General features: G+C 47.1%; 1 protein-coding gene across 2 annotated transcripts in view; it reads left to right on the top strand.

The window, feature by feature from the left end:
- The first annotated feature begins 8,593 nt into the window (after nucleotides 1–8,593).
- The window catches only part of pomt1 (protein-O-mannosyltransferase 1), a 48,479-nt gene continuing 35,466 nt past the window's right edge, over nucleotides 8,594–21,606 (top strand). For both annotated transcript variants that reach the window (XM_038781706.1, XM_038781705.1), the window contains exons 1-3: nucleotides 8,594–8,685; nucleotides 11,904–12,041; nucleotides 19,736–19,842. In XM_038781706.1, the coding sequence (XP_038637634.1) occupies nucleotides 11,920–12,041; nucleotides 19,736–19,842 (229 nt within the window). In that variant the 5' untranslated portion in view covers nucleotides 8,594–8,685; nucleotides 11,904–11,919. The remainder of the gene's footprint in view (nucleotides 8,686–11,903; nucleotides 12,042–19,735; nucleotides 19,843–21,606) is intronic.

Below are 21,606 nucleotides of genomic sequence, written 5' to 3'. Positions count from 1 at the left end.
CTTCCAGTGTGTTTGATTAAAATGATAGCAACCGTCACAAATATCAGGCGCAGTCTTTCTAATGTCAGAAAGGTGACTTCTATTGAATGAGTGCATTCAAGTTGTTAGTGTCACTAACTTGGTCAATTGTCCCATGGCATTTCACAGGCAGGAGTTGGGGGAGGAGGTCAATGGCGAGCTCTATATGAGGGAAGATTCGAAGCAAAACAGGTTTAGGGACAGAAATTTACAGAGCAGGGCCTTAGTGGCTCGGCATTATCTTTTTTGGGACAGGGGAGGAGGTTTGGACGATTTCTGAAGGAGAACTTGGAAGCTGAGATGTAGGGCTTTTGATATGGAATAGTTACAGTACAGAGAGAAGCCATTTGGTCCATTCTGCCAGAGTGACTCCGTCCCCTCCCGCCGTTTTCCTGCAGCTGGGCAAATGTTCTTTCTTTGGGCGTCCATCCAATTACAGTTCGAAAGTCACAATTGAATTGGCATCTGCCACACTGGAGCAATGGATTCCAGATCTGAACACTTGGTGCGTAAAAACATTTCCCCTTGCGTCACTTGTTCTTGCCAATGGAAAGGTTCTCTTTCTGTTTACTCTTGTCTAGATCCCTCATGATTTTGAACATTTCTAGTAAACCCCTCAACACACATTCTCTCCCCCCGCAACCCCAGGATATTTGCTGCCCTGGGCAACCCTTCAGCCTTACACAGCCACTCTTCCTCTACGATATTGTGGGGGACATTGGTGGATGCGATGTCTTGGAAAGCCAGCGGTAAGGCAGGAGGGGGTTCTGAGGGAGCAGTTTAGCATGGGGATTTACTGCCTCCACATTGGGAACTCAAACCTCCCTGTTGTGTGAACACACTCGAGCGTCATGCAGGCTGTTGGTTACATGCATTAATAGAAATAATGTTGCAACAGTTGGAGTAAACATTAAAGATTACTCTGACCCAATCGGAAGTGAACTCGTGCTTATCACAGTCAAACTAATGCTCTTTTTCCATCTTTTAAAAAAACTTTAGGTACCCAATTCTTTTTTTTTCCAATTAATGGGCAATTTAGTGTGGCTATTCCACCTACCCTGCACATCTTTGGGTTGTGGGAGTGAAGCACACGTTGTTACGGGGAGAATGTGCAAACTCCACACAGACAGTGACCCAGGGCTGGGATCGAACCTGGGACTTCGGCGCGTGAGGCAACAGTGCTAACCACCGTGCCGCTATCGCAGTCAAACTAATGTTGCTGACCGCCTAATTCCTCAATGAAATTTAAAAAAAAAAAATTTAGAGTATCCAATTCATTTTTTCCAATTAAGGGGCAATTTAACTTGGCCAATCCACCTAGCCTGCCCATCTTTGGGTTGTGGGGGTGAAACCCACGCAAACATGGGAGGAATGGGCAAACTCCACACGGACAGTAACCCAGAGCCAGGATCGAACCTGGGACCTCGTCGCTGTGAGGCAACAGGGCTAACCCACCGTGCTGCCTTTTTCCTCAATGAAATTGATATGATGTAACTGCGTGACAATACCTCATGGTGGGAGATGAGTTTCTTTACCCTTGATTGCTGATGACGAATTATTTTTTTAAATAAATTTAGAGTACCGAATTATTTTTTTTTCTCCAATTAAGGGGCAATTTAGCATGGCCAATCCACCTAACCAGCACATCTTTTGGGTTGTGGGGGTGAGACCCACGCAGACACAGGAACAATATGCAAACTCCACATGGACAGTGACCCAGGGCCGGGATTGAACGTGGGTCCTCGGCTGATGACGAATTATGGAACTGAGTTGTTAAAAATGATGTGTTACCGTTCTGATTTGTTTTAAAAAGCCAACAGTTTTTTGCTGACCCCCCCCCCCCCCATCACTGCCCGGCCCAAACCTACAGCCCTAGGTAAGTGCCTTGTTTGTCTAGTGGTAGCAGTGTCCCTGATATCGACCCTTCACTTTTCGGGGAGCAGCACCAGCTTCTCCAATCTATCCACACAACTGAAGTTCCTCATTCCTGGAACTATTGTCACAATTTTCTTCTGCACTAATGCCTTCACATCGTTCATGAAGCGCGATGCTCAATTTTGTACTGTTCGGGCAGCACGGTGGCGCAGTGGTTAGCACTGCTGCCTCAAGGCACCGAGGTCCCAGGTTCGATCCCGGCTCTGGGTCACTGTCCGTGTGGCGTTTGCACATTCTCCCCGTGTCTGCGTGGGTTTCGCCTCCACAACCCAAAGATGTGCAAGCTAGGTGGATCGGCCACACTAAATTGCCCCTTAGAAAAATTGAATTGGGTACTCTAAATTCATAAAAAAAACCTTTGTATTGTTCAATAACAAATCTTTAAATTCTTATTCAGCTCTATTCAAAGTTTCCTTTTTACAACAGTGGCTATGTTTCATTTGCTGTATGATGCTTTGGAATGTCCTGAGGTACATATGTGCAAGTCTCTCCCTTCCTCAAATAGATAAATCTACCCCTCTGGTATATATATTTTTGAACATTGGGCCACAGGAAGAGGATTTTTCTGCAAGCTAATTTCAGGATGCTAAGTAGAATAATTTATTTTGAAGCAGGATTATTATTTTGATCTGCTAGCTCTGGCTGTCAAGTATTTTGATACTTAGATATCAAACTTACAGGGCAGAAGGAGGCCATTCGACCCATTGAGTCAGCACCGGTCCTTGGAAAGAGCATCCCACTTAAGCCCGCACCGCCTCTGCCCCATGCCCGAAACCCAGCAACCCCACTCAACTCCTTCGGACACTAAGGGCAATTTAGCATGGCCAATCCACCTAGCCTGCACGTCTTTGGACTTGAGAGTTTTAAAATAAAGTCTGTTTAGTTTGCTAGATTTAAAGGTTTTATGCCTTTTATATCACTGCCTTCATTCCTTGAGCTATATACACTCTCCAGACAAAATTTTCCCCTCATCTGGCTGGTGTTTCTTGGGGGCACAAGAAACTGTATAGTCTACATACACAACCCCTGGTCTGTGGGCCACGACCCAGCCACCGAAGGCCCTGTATCCAGCCCATGAACTCTCACTTCAAATTACGGGTAATGTGAATAAAAGATCTGCAAGAATCTGCTTGTATAATCAGGGACTGATTCCCATGTTGCAGTTGATACAGCCGGCCTATCAGCAAGTTCAAGAGAGAATCAGTCTCTCGACAAAGTGAGTATTGTGATTGGCTGCTCGTTTTCAAAGCGTGTGCTCTCTCGCTCTTCAGCACAAGTGCCAGCAACTGAAGGAGCAGACGGTGGTGGCACAAACAGAGCAGGCAGGCCATGAGGAAAAATGTGTTGGGGAGGAAATCAAACAAGGACTTGGGAGAGGAGCTGCAGGCTTGGTCACAAGCAGGAAGCAACAAGTGTCCATTAATTGGGAAGAAGGTTGAGAAGATCGACCAAGCGGCTGGAGGTCAGGTAGGCCCGTGAATGGCTGGAGGTTGGGAAGGCCTTTGAGCGGCTGGAGGTTGAGTAGGTCCGGAAGACCTGCCAAATGTGAAGAGGGCCTGGCCATCACTACCTGATCAATTCCGCCTGGAGTAGATTCCAAACCTCCTAGGGTGTGTCCGTATGTATGTGCGAGAGTGGGAACCCCAAGACTTAGTGAGTTGGAAACTCACACTAGTCTTTCCTCGTCCTTCCCCAAAACCTATCCACCAAGCAGATCGGAGAGGAGGAAAACTTGGGCTGAAATACACTGCTTCTGATTGATACCTGATATGAATTCTACTGAGGTCAACAAGGAATGTGCGCCACGGAGGCGAATACGGCAGTGTTCAGTCATGCAGCATAGAACAGGCCCTTCGGCCCAGCATACCTATGCCAACCATCAAATACCAATCTACTAACCCCATTCATCAGCACTTGGTCCATAGTCTACTAAGCCTTGGCGATTTAAGTGCTCGTTCAGATGCTTCTTAAATGTTGCCATTTTTTGTTTTCCTGTGTCAGGTGTGTAGGCTGTCACTTGTCTGCACCGACTGTCTACTGCCAGTCACGCACCTTCCAGAAACCCCTCCCACACTTTGGTAACATTGGGTCTAATTTGTCTTGACCTTGTTAAGCCACCAACGTGTGGACAGTAAATGCAATCTACAATGGGTTGCCTATCCCAAAACGTAATTTTAAAAAAAAACTTTTCAGCGTGGACTGATAAAGATCTCAGCATTTAGTCTGCACTGTGCAAGATCGCATCTGTACCCTCAACCTTGAATTCTGCCACATGGAAGCAAATGCAAGCAGTGAGTGGAGGCAAATCAGCAATTAAGTAATTGTAGTGTAAAATTCTGCTTCATACTACTGAATTCAATCATGAAAAAGACTTGGCATTGCATGCTGACAAGCATTTATTTAAGAACTTAGATAAGTTGTGAACCAAATCGAGGGCTAAGATAACAGACGCTTAGAATCAAAAGCCAGATTCCGAAATGGAGATAAAATTTCCAAACTCTCAAACGATGACTTTTGTGGAGAATTCCTTAATTCCCATGAATCCTTTGACAGGATTGACACCACCCTCCATCAACACCTCTCCAGTTGTCCAGTTAGACTTTGGTCCCACTTATCTAGTTCCTGCAATGGCATCGCGATCCACCCCAAGTTGTAACCTCTGGATATCCCAAGGGACCCTCTCATGCTGTTCCTTATCCACATATTGCTTCTTTTCAATTGAAATGAAAATGAAAATCGCTTATTGTCACGAGTAGGCTTCAATTAAGTTACTGTGAAAAGCCCCCAGTCGCCACATTCCGGCGCATGTCCGGGGAGGCTGGTACGGGAATCGAACTGTGCTGCTGGCCTGCTTTAAAAGCCAGCGATTTAGCCGAGTGAGCTAAACCAGCCCCTATTTCATGATGCACCATTGAAAGCATCCTTTCTGGCTGCATCACAGCCTGGTATGGCAACTGCTCGGCCCAAGACCGCAAGAAGCTTCCGAGAGTCTTGAACACCGCCCAGTCTATCACATGAAGCTGCTTCCCATCCATTGACTCTGTCTACACCTCCCGCTGCCTGGGGAAAGCGGGCAGCATAATCAAAGACCCCTCCCACCCGGTTTACTCACTCTTCCAACTTCTTCCATCGGGCAGGAGTTACAAAAGTCTGAGAACACGCACGAACAGATTCAAAAACAGCTTCTTCCCTGCTGTTACCAGACTCCTAAATGACCCTTTTATGACCAGATTAATACTACACTCCTGTACACTTCACCTGATGCCGGTGTCTATGTATTTAAATTGTGTACCTTGTGTTGCATTATTATGTATTTTGTTTTATTTCCTTTTCATGTACTAAATGGTCTGTTTGAGCTGCTCGTAGAAAAATACTTTTCACTGTACCTCGGTACACGTGACAATAAACAAATCCATCCATTCAAAGACGTACAGCCTGCTTTCACATTTATGCTGATAACCAACTCTGCCTTTCATTCAGCTCCCTCAATTTCTTCACTCCCTCTGTCTTGGGTGATTGCTTGGCTGATTCCCAGCTTTGGATGAGCTGCAAATTCCTCAAGTTAAGAATTGGTAAACGTAAACAATTATCTTTGGTCCCTATGAACTAGGCACTGTTTTCAGTGATTCTTGCCGCAGTCTCGGGTACAACATTGTATTCTATTCAATCTGAACTGAGCTTCCAAACTCATCGACTCTCGATCAAAAAAGCCACTGACTTCAGCCCCTAACACTGCCCCATCTGGAATATCACCCAGATCTGATCTATGACATTACCATCCTGGACCAGACTCCGACGTTTGCCTGGATTCCGGACAGAAACGCCAATCACTTTTTAATTTGTAAGATTGAGAGGAAAGGATACTTTGTTCCAGGATGCATTAACGGCATTCAAAAGGCATCTCAACAAATACATGGATGGGATGGGTATAGGATGCGCTGAGGGCTTTGGCCTAAGGTGGTATCATGACCGGTACTTTGATTTCACACACAAATAGGGGTATGGTATACAAAGAAGAATACAGCACAGGAACGGGCCTTTTGGCCCTCCAAACCTGTACCAGTCATGATACCGCCCTTGGTCAAAACCCTAAAGAACAAAGAACAACAATAAAACAAACTTTATTATTAACACCGTATTGAACTTAAATTTAACATCAGAGAAAGATAGCTTACAATTACCAGTTAAACAATGCTTAACAGTATAATTAAACACTTTAATTGCTACCTCCTTTATCTCCAATCAAGCAAAACCCATCACAGGTCAAACCTATTATGGGCCAGAGTTTACAGAACACCAAAGTATATCATGGAGTTCACCTGACCCACAACTTTGAATAGATTTTGGTTATGGGGAGCACAAGGGCCCACTTTACAGGTGTGATGCAACAGAAAATTAAAAATATTTTTAAACAAAAGCAATGTTTATTCTATGAATCCAGTTAACATTATATATTTTGGGGAAAACCTTGTGAAACAGATTTCTCCACACATCGGGGAGGTGGTGGCGTAGTGGTATTGTCACTGGACTAGTAAACCAGAAATCCAGGGTAATGCTCTGGGATCTGGGGTTGAATCTCACCACTACAGATGGTGAAATTTGAATTCAATAAAAATCTGGAATTAAAAAGTTTAATGACAACCATGGCCTACATGTGACTCCATACAGTAATGTGGTTGATGCTTAACTGCCCCCTCAAAGGCAATTAGGGATGGGCAACAAATGCTGGCACAGCCAGTGATGCCCACATCCCATGAACGAATTTTTAAAAAAGCATAGCAGAGTGGCGCAGAGGAATTGTAACCCAGAAGTCAACGAATCAAAGCCATCAGTGGTTAGCACTGTTGGTTCACAGTGCCAGGGTCCCAAGTTCAATTCCTGGTTTGGGTCACTGTCGGCGGAGTCTGCACATTCTCCCCGTTACTGCGTGGGTTTTCTCCGGGTGCTCCGGTTTCCTCCCACAAGTCCCAAAAGACGTGCTGTTAGATAATTTGGACATCCTGAATTCTCCCTCTGTCTACCCGAACAGGTGGCAGAATGTGGCGACTAGGGGCTTTTCGCAGTAACATCATTGCAGTGTTAATGTAAGCCTACTTGTGGCAATAAAGATTATTATTATTACTCCAGTTCAGACTGTCTCCGGGGTTATTGTTCCCAATGGGGATTTGCCCCTCTCCGGGGCTATTATTCCCAATGGGGATTTGCCGCTCTCCGGGGTTATTGTTCCCAATGGGGATTTGCCCCTCTCCGGGGTTATTGTGACCAATGGGGATTTTCCCCTCTCCAGGATTATCAATGAGGATTTGCCCCTCTCTGGGGTATTGTGACCAATGGGGATTTTCCCCACTCCGGGGTTAATGTTCCCAATGGGGATTTGCCCCTCTCCAGGATTATCAATGGGGATTTGCCCTTCTCTGGGGTACTGTCACCAATGGGGATTTGCCCCTCTCCGGGGTTATTGTTCCCAATGGGGATTTGACCCTCTCCGGGGTTATTGTTCCCAATGGGGATTTGCTCCTCTCATGGGCTATTGTTCCCAATGGGGATTTTCCCCTCTCCGGGGTTATTGTTGCCAATGGGGATTTGCCCCTCTCCGGGGTTATTGTTCCCAATGGGGATTTGCCCCTCTCCGGGGCTATAGTTCCCAATGGGGATTTGCCCCTCTCCGGGGTTATTGTTCCCAATGGGGATTTGCCCCTCTCCGGGGCTATTTTTCCCAATGGGGATTTGCCCCTCTCCGGGGTTATTGTTCCCAATGGGGATTTGCCATTCTCCGGGGCTATAGTTCCCAATTGGGATTTGCCCCTCTCCGGGGTTATTGTTCCCAATGGGGATTTGCCCTTCTCCGGGGCTATAGTTCCCAATGGGGATTTGCCCCTCTCATGGGCTATTGTTCCCAATGGGGATTTGCCCCTCTCCGGGGTTATTGTTCCCAATGGGGATTTGCCCCTCTCCGGGGCTATTGTTCCCAATGGGGGTTTACCCCTCTCCAGGGCTATTGTTCCCAATGGGGATTTGCCCCTCTCCGGGGCTATTGTTCCCAATGGGGATTTGCCCCTCTCCGGGGTTATTGTTTCCAATGGGGATTTGCCCCTCTCCGGGGTTATTGTTGCCAATGGGGATTTGCCCCTCTCCGGGGTTATTGTTCCCAATGGGGATTTGCCCCTCTCCGGGGTTATTGTTCCCAATGGGGATTTGCCCCTCTCCGGGGCTATTGTTCCCAATGGGGGTTTACCCCTCTCCAGGGCTATTGTTCCCAATGGGGATTTGCCCCTCTCCGGGGTTATTGTTCCCAATGGGGATTTGCCCTTCTCCGGGGCTATAGTTCCCAATGGGGATTTGCCCCTCTCCGGGGTTATTGTTCCCAATGGGGATTTGCCCCTCTCCGGGGCTATTTTTCCCAATGGGGATTTGCCCCTCTCCGGGGTTATTGTTCCCAATGGGGATTTGCCCCTCTCCAGGGTTATTGTTCCCAATGGGGATTTGCCCCTCTCCGGGGTTATTGTTCCCAATGGGGATTTGCTCCTCTCCGGGGCTATTGTTACCAAAGGGGATGGAGGTGATTCAGAGCCCGGCTGCCACAAATATGCAAATCGTGCGTCTAACTGACCCGCCCCTTACGTTGCAGTCACGTGACTGCGTCACGTCGACGCGGTTGTCATGGCGACACGCTGCCGGTGAGGTCATCGCGCAGCCCGAGCCGCTGCGGGAGCTGGAGGCAGCGGGAAGGAGGTAACCCGGAGTCCGACCCGCGAGGCCCGTATCCCCGCAACTGGGCGCAAGGCCCCCTCACTATGGGGGAGGGGTGTGTAGCCAAGGCCCCCTCACTATGGGGGAGGGGTGTGTAGCCAAGGCCCCCTCACTATGGGGGAGGGGTGTGTAGCCAAGGCCCCCTCACTATGGGGGAGGGGTGTGTACCCAAGGCCCCCTCGCTATGGGGGAGGGGTGTGTAGCCAAGGCCCCCTCACTATGGGGGAGGGGTGTGTAGGCAAGGCCCCCTCACTATGGGGGGGGGTGTTGCCAAGGTACCCTCACTACGGGGGAGGGGTGTGTAGCCAAGGCCCCCTCACTATGGGGGAGGGGGCTGTAGCCAAGGCCCCCCTCACTATGGGGGAGGGGGGGTGTAGCTAAGGCCCCCTCACTATGGGGGAGGGGGCTGTAGCCAAGGCCCCCTCACTATGGGGGAGGGGTGTGTAGCCAAGGCCCCCTCACTATGGGGGAGGGGGGGTGTAGCTAAGGCCCCCTCACTATGGGGGGGGGGTGTTGCCAAGGTACCCTCACTATGGGGGAGGGGTGTGTAGCCAAGGCCCCCTCACTATGGGGGAGGGGTGTGTAGCCAAGGCCCCCTCACTATGGGGGAGGGGTGTGTAGCCAAGGCCCCCTCACTATGGGGGAGGGGTGTGTAGCCAAGGCCCCCTCACTATGGGGGAGGGGTGTGTAGTCAAGGCCCCCTCACTATGGGGGAGGGGTGTGTAGCCAAGTGCCCCTCACTATGGGGGAGGGGTGTGTAGCCAAGGCCCCCTCACTATGGGGGAGGGGGCTGTAGCCAAGGCCCCCTCACTGGGGGAGGGGGCTGTAGCCAAGGCCCCCCTCACTGGGGGAGGGGGCTGTAGCCAAGGCCCCCTCACTGGGGGAGGGGGCTGTAGCCAAGGCCCCCCCTCACTATGGGGGAGGGGTGTGTAGCCAAGGCCCCCCTCACTATGGGGGAGGGGTGTGTAGCCAAGGCCCCCTCACTATGGGGGAGGGGGTGTAGCCAAGGCCCCCTCACTATGGGGGAGGGGTGTGTAGCTAAGGCCCCCTCACTATGGGGGAGGGGGGGTGTAGCTAAGGCCCCCTCACTATGGGGGGGGGGGGGGTGTTGCCAAGGCCCCCTCACTATGGGGGAGGGGTGTGTAGCCAAGGCCCCCTCACTATGGGGGAGGGGTGTGTAGCCAAGGCCTCCCTCACTATGGGGGGGGGGGGTGTTGCCAAGGTACCCTCACTACGGGGGAGGGGTGTGTAGCCAAGGCCCCCTCACTATGGGGGAGGGGTGTGTAGCCAAGACCTCCCTCACTATGGGGGAGGGGTGTGTAGCCAAGGTCCTCTCACTACGGGGGAGGGGTGTGTAGCCAAGGCCCCCTCACTATGGGGAGGGGTGTGTAGCCATGGCCCCCCTCACTATGGGGGAGGGGTGTGTAGGCATGGCCCCCCTCACTATGGGGGAGGGGTGTGTAGCCAAGGCCCCCCTCACTATGGGGGAGGGGTGTGTAGTCAAGGCCCCCTCACTATGGGGGAGGGGTGTGTAGTCCAGGTCCCCTTACTATGGGGGTGGGGAGAGAGGGCATCTAAGGACCCCCTACTCTGGGAATTGGGTGTCTATGAGCCCCTCAGTTAATATGGGGGGGGGGGGGGGGAATGACCCTCACCTGTGTGGGGGTGGCCAACACTGGGTGAGTGCTTTGAGGGTCAAACAACCCTCTTCCCCAAATCCAAGTTCAATTCCAACATAGCAGGTTTGGAGTGTTAATTAAGCACGATTTAAAATTCAGAAATTAATAACCTTGGTAATAACCGTTACATTATGGAATTATTGTAAAAGCCCACCTGGTTCATTAATGTCGTTGAGGGAAGGAAATCTGTCATCCTTACCCGGTCTGACCTACCTGTGACTCCATACTCACGGCAAGTGATTGACTCTTAATTATCCTCTGAAATGTCCAAGCAAGCCACAGTTAGGTCTAAGTGCTAGACAAAGATATGATAATAAATTGAACAGATCACTTGACATCAGATTCTAGAACAATGTTAGTTGAACTCCTTTGGAAAAAGCAGTGAAAGAGCACCTTCACCTACCACTTTCTCCAGGGTAATTAGGGATGGGCTACAAGTGTTGGCCTCGCTAACAATGCTCACATCCCATGAGCAAATCAATTAGAAGCAAATACATTTTGCAATTTAGGTGTTACTACATCTGTTAAGATATCATTGCTTGAGAATTCTGCAGTGTTGTTCAGTTGTATTGATTTATTATTTGTATGTATTTGATATTTGAGTGTTGGGATTCATTGTTGCTGGAAATGCAGCAGTAGAATTCTATGGATAGGTTGGCTTGATGAAGTTAGCTTCACTTTTTACTTGTTCATGGGATGTGGGTGTTGTTGGTTAAGCCGGCACTTGTTGCCCATCCCTAATTGCCCTTAAGAAGGTGGTGGTGAGCTGCCGCCATGAACCGCTGCTGCCTATCTGGTGTAGGCAGACCCATAGTGCATTCTCGTGTGGTTCGATGCAACGGAGTGGCTTGTGAGGCCATTTTAATAATCTTTATTATTGTCACAAGTAGGCTTACCTGAACACTGAAATTAAGTTACTGTGAAATTCCCCTAGTCGCCACATTCCGGCGCCTGTCCGGGTACACGGAGAATTCCGAATGTCTAATTCACCTAACGAGCACGTCTTTCAGGACTTGTGGCAGGAAACCGGAGCATCCGGAGGAAACCCACGCAGATTCAGGGAGAATGTGAAGACTCCGCACAGTGACCCAAGCGGGAATCAAACCAGGACCCTGGCGCTGTAAAGCAATAGTGCTAACCACTGTGCTACAGTGCCGCCCTTTCAGTTAAAAGTCAGTCACATTGCTGGGGTCTGGAGTCACATATCAGTCAAACTGGGTTCGGATTTCATCCCCCGGAGGACACTACTGAGCCAGATGGGTTTTGACTGCTATCTGATAATTTCATGATCATTATTAGTAATGCTAGCATTTTTCTCCTGGTTTTATAATTGAATTTGAATCCACCCAACTTCTGTGAAGGAATTTGAACTCGTGTCTGATCATTAGTCTTGGCCTCTGGTTTACTAATCCAGTCACTGCCACTATTCTCCCGTCATCTTTACTGTGGACGTTTTTATGCAACAGAATAACAGGAATGGGTTATTCTGATAATCTTTACCGTATTGAGTCTTTCTTCCAGCTCTATCAATTGAAAAATGCCGGGATTGCTGAAAATGCCGATTATCATCACAGTGCACGTTGATGTGGTTTTAACCATTCTTACTGTCCTGGGAATTGGGAACAGATTATGGGGGCTGATGTACCCAAAAGCTGTTGTGTAAGTGTTTTTGTTTGTTTTAAATTGTCTTTTTCAACAGAAGATATCTCCAGTTTACAGATCCACTTGCAATCTGTTGCTATAATGCCACGAGGCTGTGAGAATATAGCGATCTTCTCATGCAGAACAGCTCATGAGGGAGGAATTGGTTTAAATTGTATGCTTTCCGCTCCAATCGTTTGATCACAAACGACACTCCTGGGTAAAGTCATAGTTAAGGAAGAGGACTGAAAAGGCCCTTTGGTTCATCACGTCTGTGTTGGTCAAAAACAGCCTAACCATTCTAATCCAATTTTCCAGCAGTTGACCCATAGTCTTGTATGCCCTGGGATCTCATGCACATCTAAATATTTCTTAAATGTTATTCAGATCTCTGCCTCCACCATTCTTTCAAGCCGTGAATTCGAAACTCCCATCACCCTCTGGGTAAAAAGGTTTCCTCGCATCCCCTCTAAACCTCCTGCCCCTTACCTTAAATCTGTGACCCCTGGTCATTGGCCACTCCACCAAGAGAAAATATTTATTTCTGTCCACCTATGCCCCTCATAATTTTATACATCTCATTCATGTCCCTCCTCAGTCTCCTCCGCTCCAAGGAAAAAAATCCCAGTCTATCCAATCTCCCTTCATAACTAAAACTCTCCAGCCCAGGCTACATCCTGGTAAATCTCCTCTGCACCCTTTCCAGTGCTATCACATCCCTCCTTTAATGTGGATTCCAGAACTGCACACAATACTCTTAACTGTGGCCTAACCAATGTTTTATACGGTTCCAGCATAACCTCCCTGCACTTAAATTCTCTGACTTGGCTAATAAAGGCAAGTATACCATCTGCCTTCTTAACCACTGTATCCACCTCCTCTGTTTCCTTAAAGGACTGGTGTACATGCACACCGTGATCCCCCTGATCCTCGGTGCTTCCCAGGGCCCTGCCGTTTATCACGCATTCCCTGTTTGCCCACCCAAGTGCATCACCTTACACTTATTCGGATTGATTTCCATTTGCCACTGATCAACCCATCTGATCAGCCTGTCTATATCCTGTAATCGACCCCACCCGACCAATTTTCATATCATCCACAAACTTACTGATCAGCAACTTATTTTGCTGACGTAACACTGGGAAAGGAAGATAACTGTTGACAAAGGAACAGGATATTGATAAGACTGCTGTGCATGTTTGGCAATCCAGTTATTGACACAAGGATCATAAGATGCACAGCAATGTTGAATTCAAAAACCTACAGGTCGGAAGCTAAAAATGTGATGACCTGGCGACATGTGGCGCAGTGGTTAGCACTGGGACTGTGGCGCTGAGGACCAAGGTTCAAATCCCAGCCCTGTGTCACTGCCCGTGTGGAGTTTGCACATACTCCCCGTGTCTGCGTGAATTTCAACCCCACAACCCAAAGATGTGCAGGGTAGGTGGCTTGGCCACGCAGAATTGCCCCTAATTGGAATAAAAAATAATTGGGTACACTGAATTTATTTTTAAAAATGTGATGACCTAAGTGAATTGTAAAAGTCACGTGACCAATGAAATGAAATCTATCAAAATGGTGTGTTATGGGCATTTACTGTACTTTAACCATGTGGCATACCCATAAATGGTGCCACTTGGGTGACATTCTGTATATGACATGAGCAAGTTGTCAGCACCATCAGGGAATGGCCTTTGACACTGGATGGTAGCTTCATGACCCCCACTTCAGCCTGTTTGTTTTTCTTCGCATTTCAGATTTCTCTCAATCTTTTGAGAATTAATTCTTGGATTTCCTTGGGGTCTATCCTTGGGCTTCTTCAGTCCACTTTTAAGTATGTTACGGTGTTCAGCTGCTCTGTCTTTGTGTGAAGCTACCATGTAATATATTTCCAAGATGGGCAAGCTGGTTGACTTTCTTCCTTTCGCGACCCTATTAGGATGAGACTGATAATTTTGTTAGTCCAGATAGTGTGCCCAGTTTTCACCTATACTCACTCACTCACTCACTCTAGTACTCGTTGTAACCTTTATGAAGGTGTCATCTATGAGTAATAAACACCGTTGAGACATATCACATCAATGACTCCTGATATTGAACTGCTCTTTCAAATTTCCTTCATACTTTACACAAGTACTGCAAGCTCTGTACTCCTCAGTGTCTGAGATCTTCAGTGGTATGGCTCTCCTCAAAACATCTCCCAGCCAAGTACTGTGGAGAGAGGAACACAATTACTGATTTAAAACAAATGAATTTCTGCTAGTTTACTTGCTTTATCATCTTTGAGAGCTGCTAGTTTGTGGTTTGTGGGATTTGGTGATCCATGCAGCAATGCCAAACTCTGATCAGCCTGTAGCATACAGGTTAGTTAATAGCAGAGGACATTAACACTGAAAAGTACATTTCTGTAAGATGATCCTTTGTTTAATGGAAAAACACATATTAACTAGTTAGATAGTTTAATATTAGAGGCAGTGTTGGCAATAATAGATGTACTGAAGAATTGAAGGCTTTTACAGAACTCTTTCAACTCACTCCCAAGAAAGTACGATTGAACCTGACTCCACCATTCTTGAGCAATGCATTCCCGATCCTGAAAAAAGAGTTTTCACATGTCGCCATTCATCTAAAATTCATGTCCTCTGGTCCTCAACCCTTATGTCAATGGAAAAGCTTACTCTAAAATAAGTGGCGATTGCCCTTTGATGAAATAAGGAGGCCACAGCACTAGGTGTCAAGGTATCGTATAATAAGTTTTGTCACAAGTAGGCTTACGTTAACACTGCAGTGAAGTTACTGTGAAAAGTCCCTCGTCGTCACATTCCGACGCCTGTTCGGGTACACGGAGGGAGAATTCAGAATGTCCAAATTATCTAACAGCACGTCTTTCGGGATTTGTGGGAGGAAATCAGAGCACCTGGAGGAAACCCACACAGACAAAGGGAGAACATGCAGACTCCGCACAGACTTGCTGAATGTGATTATTAACTCTTATAAAGTTTTAATGCTTTCCAGTGTCCGGTATAGTAAAAAAATACTGATCCCAAAGATTCAGAGCGCTCTGGCTCACTGTCCATGTGGCGTTCGCACATTCTCCACATGTCTGCATGGGTCTCACCCCCACAATCCAAAGGTGTGCTGCGTAGGTGAACTGGTCTTGCTAAATTGCCCCTTAATTGGAAAAAAAATGAATTGGGTACTCTAAATTTATTTTAAAAAAAGATTCAGAGCAACAACAGATCATTTGGGGGTGTTATTACAAATAGTCCTGTTCTCCTCATCCACTTCTTCAAGTATTTAGCTTTACCCCAAGTGTTTATAGCTGTGACTCTGGGGAAACAGTATAAACACTGATATCTTAGAGAGTGCGGTTGAAGGTGTGAAAGGAAGTGGCTGAGTTGGCAATGGCTTTTTTTGTAGACAAAAAGAAATTTCAGATAATTTCTTTCTTTTAAAGTATCTTTATTAGGATATTACATTTTAGAATCTGACAATTAGCTTAACTGGCAGGGGGGAGTGGGGATTGCTATCCTCAATCACACTGGGAACAAACTAACTACCAACCCCAACATTCCACCCCTCTCCTCGCTCCTCACTCATCTTCCCTCTAACCAAGGCAGAGGGTAATAACATCCGCCTCCCTCAATCTCAAAGATTATAAAACACAGCAAGGTGTAATAGAGGAGTGAAGCTGTGCACAAATCCCAGTTTCCATATTTGACTCAACATGCAGCCCGGTAGCACAGTGGCTAGCACTGTGGTATCACAGCGCCAGGGTCCCAGGTTCGATTCCCCAATGAGTCACTGTCTGTGTGGAGTCTGCATGTTCTCCCCGTTTCTGCGTGGGTTTCCTCCGGGTGCACCGGTTTCCTCCCACAGTCCAAAGACGTGCAGGTTAGGTGGATTGGCCAAGCTAAATTGTCCTTAGTGTCCAGAAAAAGGTTAGGAGGGGTGTTGAGTTTCGGGAATAGGGTGGAACTGAGGTCTTAAGTAGGTCGGTGCAGACCTGATGGGCCGAATGGCATTCTGCTCTGTATGTTTTATGAATTTGCTAAATCAGGATAACCAAATGTACGGTCATCACACCCCTATTTCACACTCCCCCCAGGACAAAAGACAGCATCAGAAAAACAACAACATGATCAACAAAGACCAATATCCAGGATAAGAAAACAAAAGTTAAGGTTAGAGCAGGATCAACAAACATTCTTCAGGGTCTTCCAAGACTTCCGACGTTTGAAGCACGAGACGCCATTACTTCCTTCATGCTATCTCGCCAACACCCAGGCCATCTGCAGCCTAGATCCCGACCGGTTCGGCCGCCTCCAACCCCTCACAACTGTCAATACGGAACTAGTGGTCAGTAGGCTGAACTGACCCCTAGCTTTGATGAGAGGGTGTATTGTGCTCCATCAAATCTGATATACTCAGCCTCCAAATCAAGATTACCGAAACCTGGCAGCCAATTTTCAATCTCTCTCCCGAACTCTTCTACCACCTCTCCCCAGGAACCGGGCCCAGTGGTATACCCTGCTCAGTCCCCCTCTCCTTATCGCTTCACAATGGACGACAAGCCATGTAGGAGGATCTCAACAATATAGAGGTGGGATCCCATCAAGGAAAGTGCTCTCTCGGGTGCAAGAACCTCCTTGTGCGTCTCCATAAAAGCAACCTGACAACGTGAACTGCAGAGCTGAGATTTCCAGCCAAGACAGCATCTCCGCTGGCAGCCATCATTGACACTCACAGCATCGCCAAGGCGAGAGCCCGCTGAATAACAACTGCGTCACTGAAAACAGAGCCCCACCTCGGCTTGCTCCAGGTGTCACGAACAAATGAGGATTTTGGCTCTTTTTCACAAAGGCACCTACCAAAAGATTCCTAGTCTGGCGAGAGATGTTGAAGAGTAACCAAATGAGGAATGTGTCGAATAAGGGCTATTCATCGGAGTCAGAGGACACGTGTGACGTAGGAGGGCAAACCATGGTGTACGGACCTGTGGCATCGTTGCCCGCTCTGTGGTCTACGGAGAAGTTGGTGAGTTCCTATCGACCAAATTTAAAAAACAAAAGCAGGCGGTCACTGAAGATTTGGTGACGGTGAAGGAACAAATTCAGGCAGCCCCTGAAAGGGTACAGCAGTAGCTGGAGGTGGAGAAAGCATCAATCCAGAAGGTGGAGGAGACGGTTACCGACCATGAGGATCGGATCACCTCCTTGGAAGCAGAAGGTGGGAACGATGGAGAGGCAGCCGTGGATAGACATCATTCTGGCAGTGGACCGATAATCAGCTACCCCCAAGGAGGAGCTTTTTTTTCGGTTTTAAATTTAGAGTACCCAATTCATTTTTTCCAATTAAGGGGCAATTTAGCGTGACCAATCCACCTAGCCTGCACATCTTTGGGTTGTGGGGGCGAGATCCACGCAAACACGGAGAGAATGTGCAAACTCCACGCGGACAGTGACCCAGAGCCGGGATCGAACCTGGGATCTCGGCGCCGTGAGGCAGCAGGGCTAATCCACTGCGCCACCGTGCTGCCCGCCCCCAAAGGAGTTGATGGCGGAGAGGAAGAAACACCAGATGGAGTTTGAACTGGTTTCGACGGGAAAGTGGTTAGCCTTTTCCGAGCATCGGGAGAAGGCCAGTAGGCTATTGGTGCATCAGCTGAGCTGACAGCCGGCTTCAAGGGAGAGAGTGCAAATTAGGGACCCGGGGAGGGGGGGTTAGGGACATGAAATGGTCTCTGGATGGTTCAGATTTCCCAGTGGTGGAAGAGGGGAAAGTGCAAGGGGTGGAGTCACTGCTGGGGCTGGAAGAGGTTATGAGGGGGTATGGAGCATAGAGTGTCCCGAAACGTGGATGATTTGCTGTTAGATGTGACAGACTTGCTCTCATGTGAGTAGCATTATGGAGGTGCTGGGTAAGTTTAGCTGCTTTTCGGGGTAGAGACTTAATGTTGGGAAGAATGAGGTGTTCCCAGTGAGCTCCAAAGGACAGGAAGGAGACGTGGAGAAACTGCCGTTCCGGGCTGGCTAGGTTGAGCCTCGGGTATTTGGGAATACAGGTGGCTCATGACTGGGCACGGTTGCACGAGCTCAATTTGACCAACCTGGTGGAAAGGGTGAAGGGGATTTGAAGAGGTGGGATGCTCCCCTGCAACCGTTGGCCGGGCGGGTCTAAACTGAAAATGACGATCCTTCCATAGTTATTTATCTTCCAAAATCTCCTGATTGTCTTGCCTAAATGCTGTTTTGGGAAGGTTAATCAGCTAATCTTGGCTTTTGTGTGGGCAGGCAGGGTGCCTTGGATCCGGAGAGCTTTTTTTTTTTTGCAGAGGGTCAAGCGGTCAGGAGGGTTGGACGTTGCCAAATTTGATTAAATATTATTGGGCGACAAATATCTAGCTTCCGGGGGGGAATTAGGTTCCAGTATTTACAAGTTAGGAACTTTATGTGAGAGGAGTTGGCCACCTTTCAGTGGTCCCCCCACCCCCCCCTTTCATTGGTGGATAAGGCTGTTCTGGGCGATGAGATGGGAGGGAAAATTTCAGATGTGGACAGTTGAGGAAGAGGGCCTTGCTGGAGGGGATAAAGAGAAAGTTGGAAGAGGAATTGGGTGCAGCATTCAGTGGAGGGTTGTGGGGTGAAACCTTGCGTTGGATAAACTCTACCTCCTCGTGTGGACGATTGAGCCTGATTCAATTTGAAGTTGTGCACAGAGCGCCTACGGCCAAACCGCACATGAACTGGTTCTTTCTGGAAGTGGCGGACAAATGTGAGCGGTGCTTGGCAAGCCGCCACACATGTTTTGGTCCTGTCTGAAATTGGCGAGATTCTGGAGTCTTTTTCAGACAATGTCGGAGATTTTGGGAGTAAGGGTGGCACCGAGCCCGTGGGTAGTGATATTCAGGGTATGGGATGAACCGGGAGTTCAGGAAGGGAGAGGGGCCGATGTGGTGGCCCTTTGCCTTCCTGATAGCCCGGGGGAGGATTTTGTTGGGGCAGCGAGCTTTGAGGCTGCCGAGGATGACGGCGTGAGTGGGAGACCTATCGGAGTGTTTTGCATTTGGTGAAAATTGAGTTTTGTTGAATATGATAATTGTATAAGGCTGAATGAATGTTTTTTTTTCTCTTGTAAAATGGGAAATGTTTGGCCAGCATGTTGGCGCAGTGGTTAGCACTGCTGCCTATGGTGCTGAGGTCCCGAGTTCGATCCCAGTCCCGGGTCACTCTGTGTGGAGTTTGCACATTCTCCTTGTGTCTGCCTGGGTTTCACCCCCACAACCCAAAAAAGATGTGCAGGGAAGGTGTATTGGCCAAGCTAAATTGCCCCTTAATTGGGAAAAAAAAAGAATTGGGTACTCTAAATTTATATTAAAAAATATAAAATGAAAAATGTCCTGAATAAAAATATTTTTTAAAAAATGAAAAGATCCTGCACTCACCTCACGTGACCTCCCCATCATGTCTATTTTGATAAATCTTTTATCAATGATTACTGTGAAAATTTGAAGATTGGCAGCTAACTGATATTTAGTATTTGTTGGACCATTTTATTTTTGCAACTTTGCAGCCTGCGAGATTACGAGAGTAATCTCGTAATCTAAATTCCTCATGAAACCGTTATCAGACAAGCTGGCCTCTGCACTTATCTCAGTTTTGCCCCTTTTCCTTAGACGTTCATTGATTGCAACATCTAAAATCTCTCCCCAGGTTTGACGAAGTTTATTATGGACAATTTGTTTCCTTGTACATGAAGCAAATGTTTTTTATTGATGACAGCGGACCTCCACTTGGTCACATGATTCTGGCCGTTGGAGGTAAGAAACTGCAGCTTTTAAGAGATGTTTTTCGATAATTGTCATTAGCCACAACTTTTTAATACCTGTGATATTTTGTGAAAGTGAGCTGACAGAGATTGGGCGGTTGGAGATTTCCCTATGTGGTTAACATCGTAACAAAGGTAACTCTTATGATTCATGGACTATAACAAATTTTATTAAATTAAACATCTTCCATATTATGTTCAATGACAAGATGGCATGCCTGTTTCCTAGGCTCCGGCCATCTTGAGAATGTAGGACAACCCAAGATGACAACACATCCTGTTTCCAAGCCCTGGAGCTACCAGCTCCAGCCATGTTACACTCTTTGCATGTCTCCTGTTCCTCCTGAGAATGCTCTGACTTTGAGGAAACCTGGTCTATTCTTGTACCACAATATAACATTTCCTTCCGCCTAGTTAATATATAGGCTGAACGTTTTTAGCTGTCCACTCAGCTTATTGCTCTTGCTTCTCGAGGGCAATTCGGGATGGCCAATAAATGCTGGCCGAGTCAGTGATGTGTTAGGATCCTCGATGAGAATCTAACTATTTGTAAAACTGTGAGGAAAGGTAACTGCACCACTGGAGTGACAACACTGACCCATAGATATCTTTTATGTTAAAACAAACTTCAATTTAAACACAGAATTAACTGCATTAGCCACAAAAGGTAGCTTTACAGATAACAGTTACAACAATTCTTAAGTGAAAGGAAAGACTTTAATTTACTCTCTGCACCTGCTACTATATATTCCAATTAAGCGATCCAATATAGTTCAAATACCACTTATAAATAAAGTTAGCAATCGGGTTTACTTGCTTTCCTCTGTGCTGAGCCCTTGGAGAGAATCTTTCAGGAGCAAACTGAAAGACACTTGGCAGTCTAAAGTCCTATGACAAACTGAATCTACAGACAGGCCTGGCTCCTCCCCTTAATTACATCATCAGTACCCAAAACATAAGACATTCTTCTGTCTCCTCCCACAAGATGTCCCATGACCTGGTTAGCCAGGACCAAATACAATATCTCAAATTATCTACAACCCAGGGCCCTCCAAACCAAAACAATATTTCATTAGCCACATATCTAAATAAATAATGGGTCTCAAATCTATCAGCAGAATCCCCCCCCCTGCAAAATCAAGGATTATCTCACTTTTCTGACCCCTTAATCACAGCTTTAGCAGTCATACTGGCTGTATGCATCTTAATTCCAGGTTTTTAAAATAACATTACTGCAACAAATATAAAATATAACAATTTCTTGCATTCAGCACAAATACCCACCTCCCACAAAATTATTTTAATCTTTTTAGCCTTTGTCTCAGTTCTATAACTTTGTAAAGCAGTAAGTGTGTAGATCAGTCTTTATCATTCACTGTGGTTGGTGGAGTCTTCACAACTAGCCCCTTATAAGAGTATGAAGCGTTTTCTTGACCTAGGTGTTTCCATGCTCTGAACTTGGGTTTCCGAAATGACTATTGTGTATATAGAGAGACAAGATTCCCTTTCTTCCACATTTATCACAATTAAAATGCCAAAAGAAAGTAATGCTTGAATAGCCATTTAAAGCATCTTAAATCTAACAGCAGTCTGTTGCTTTTTCTTTTCTGATGCCCCCTGTGCCCCTATAAATAGGCCCATGTGAACTATTATTGGGTTAGGGGATATATGCTTGTAACTCTGCAAATAAATGTTTATAAAAGTGTGTAAAGATTGGCTCCAGTTCGCCAACTTACTTTATGGAATATTAGCATGG

Source organism: Scyliorhinus canicula, chromosome 21 (genome assembly GCF_902713615.1).
Source record: "Scyliorhinus canicula chromosome 21, sScyCan1.1, whole genome shotgun sequence".
Taxonomy (NCBI): domain Eukaryota; kingdom Metazoa; phylum Chordata; class Chondrichthyes; order Carcharhiniformes; family Scyliorhinidae; genus Scyliorhinus; species Scyliorhinus canicula.
The sequence above is the reverse complement of the archived record's forward strand: the minus strand, read 5'-3'. Positions and strand labels throughout refer to the sequence as shown.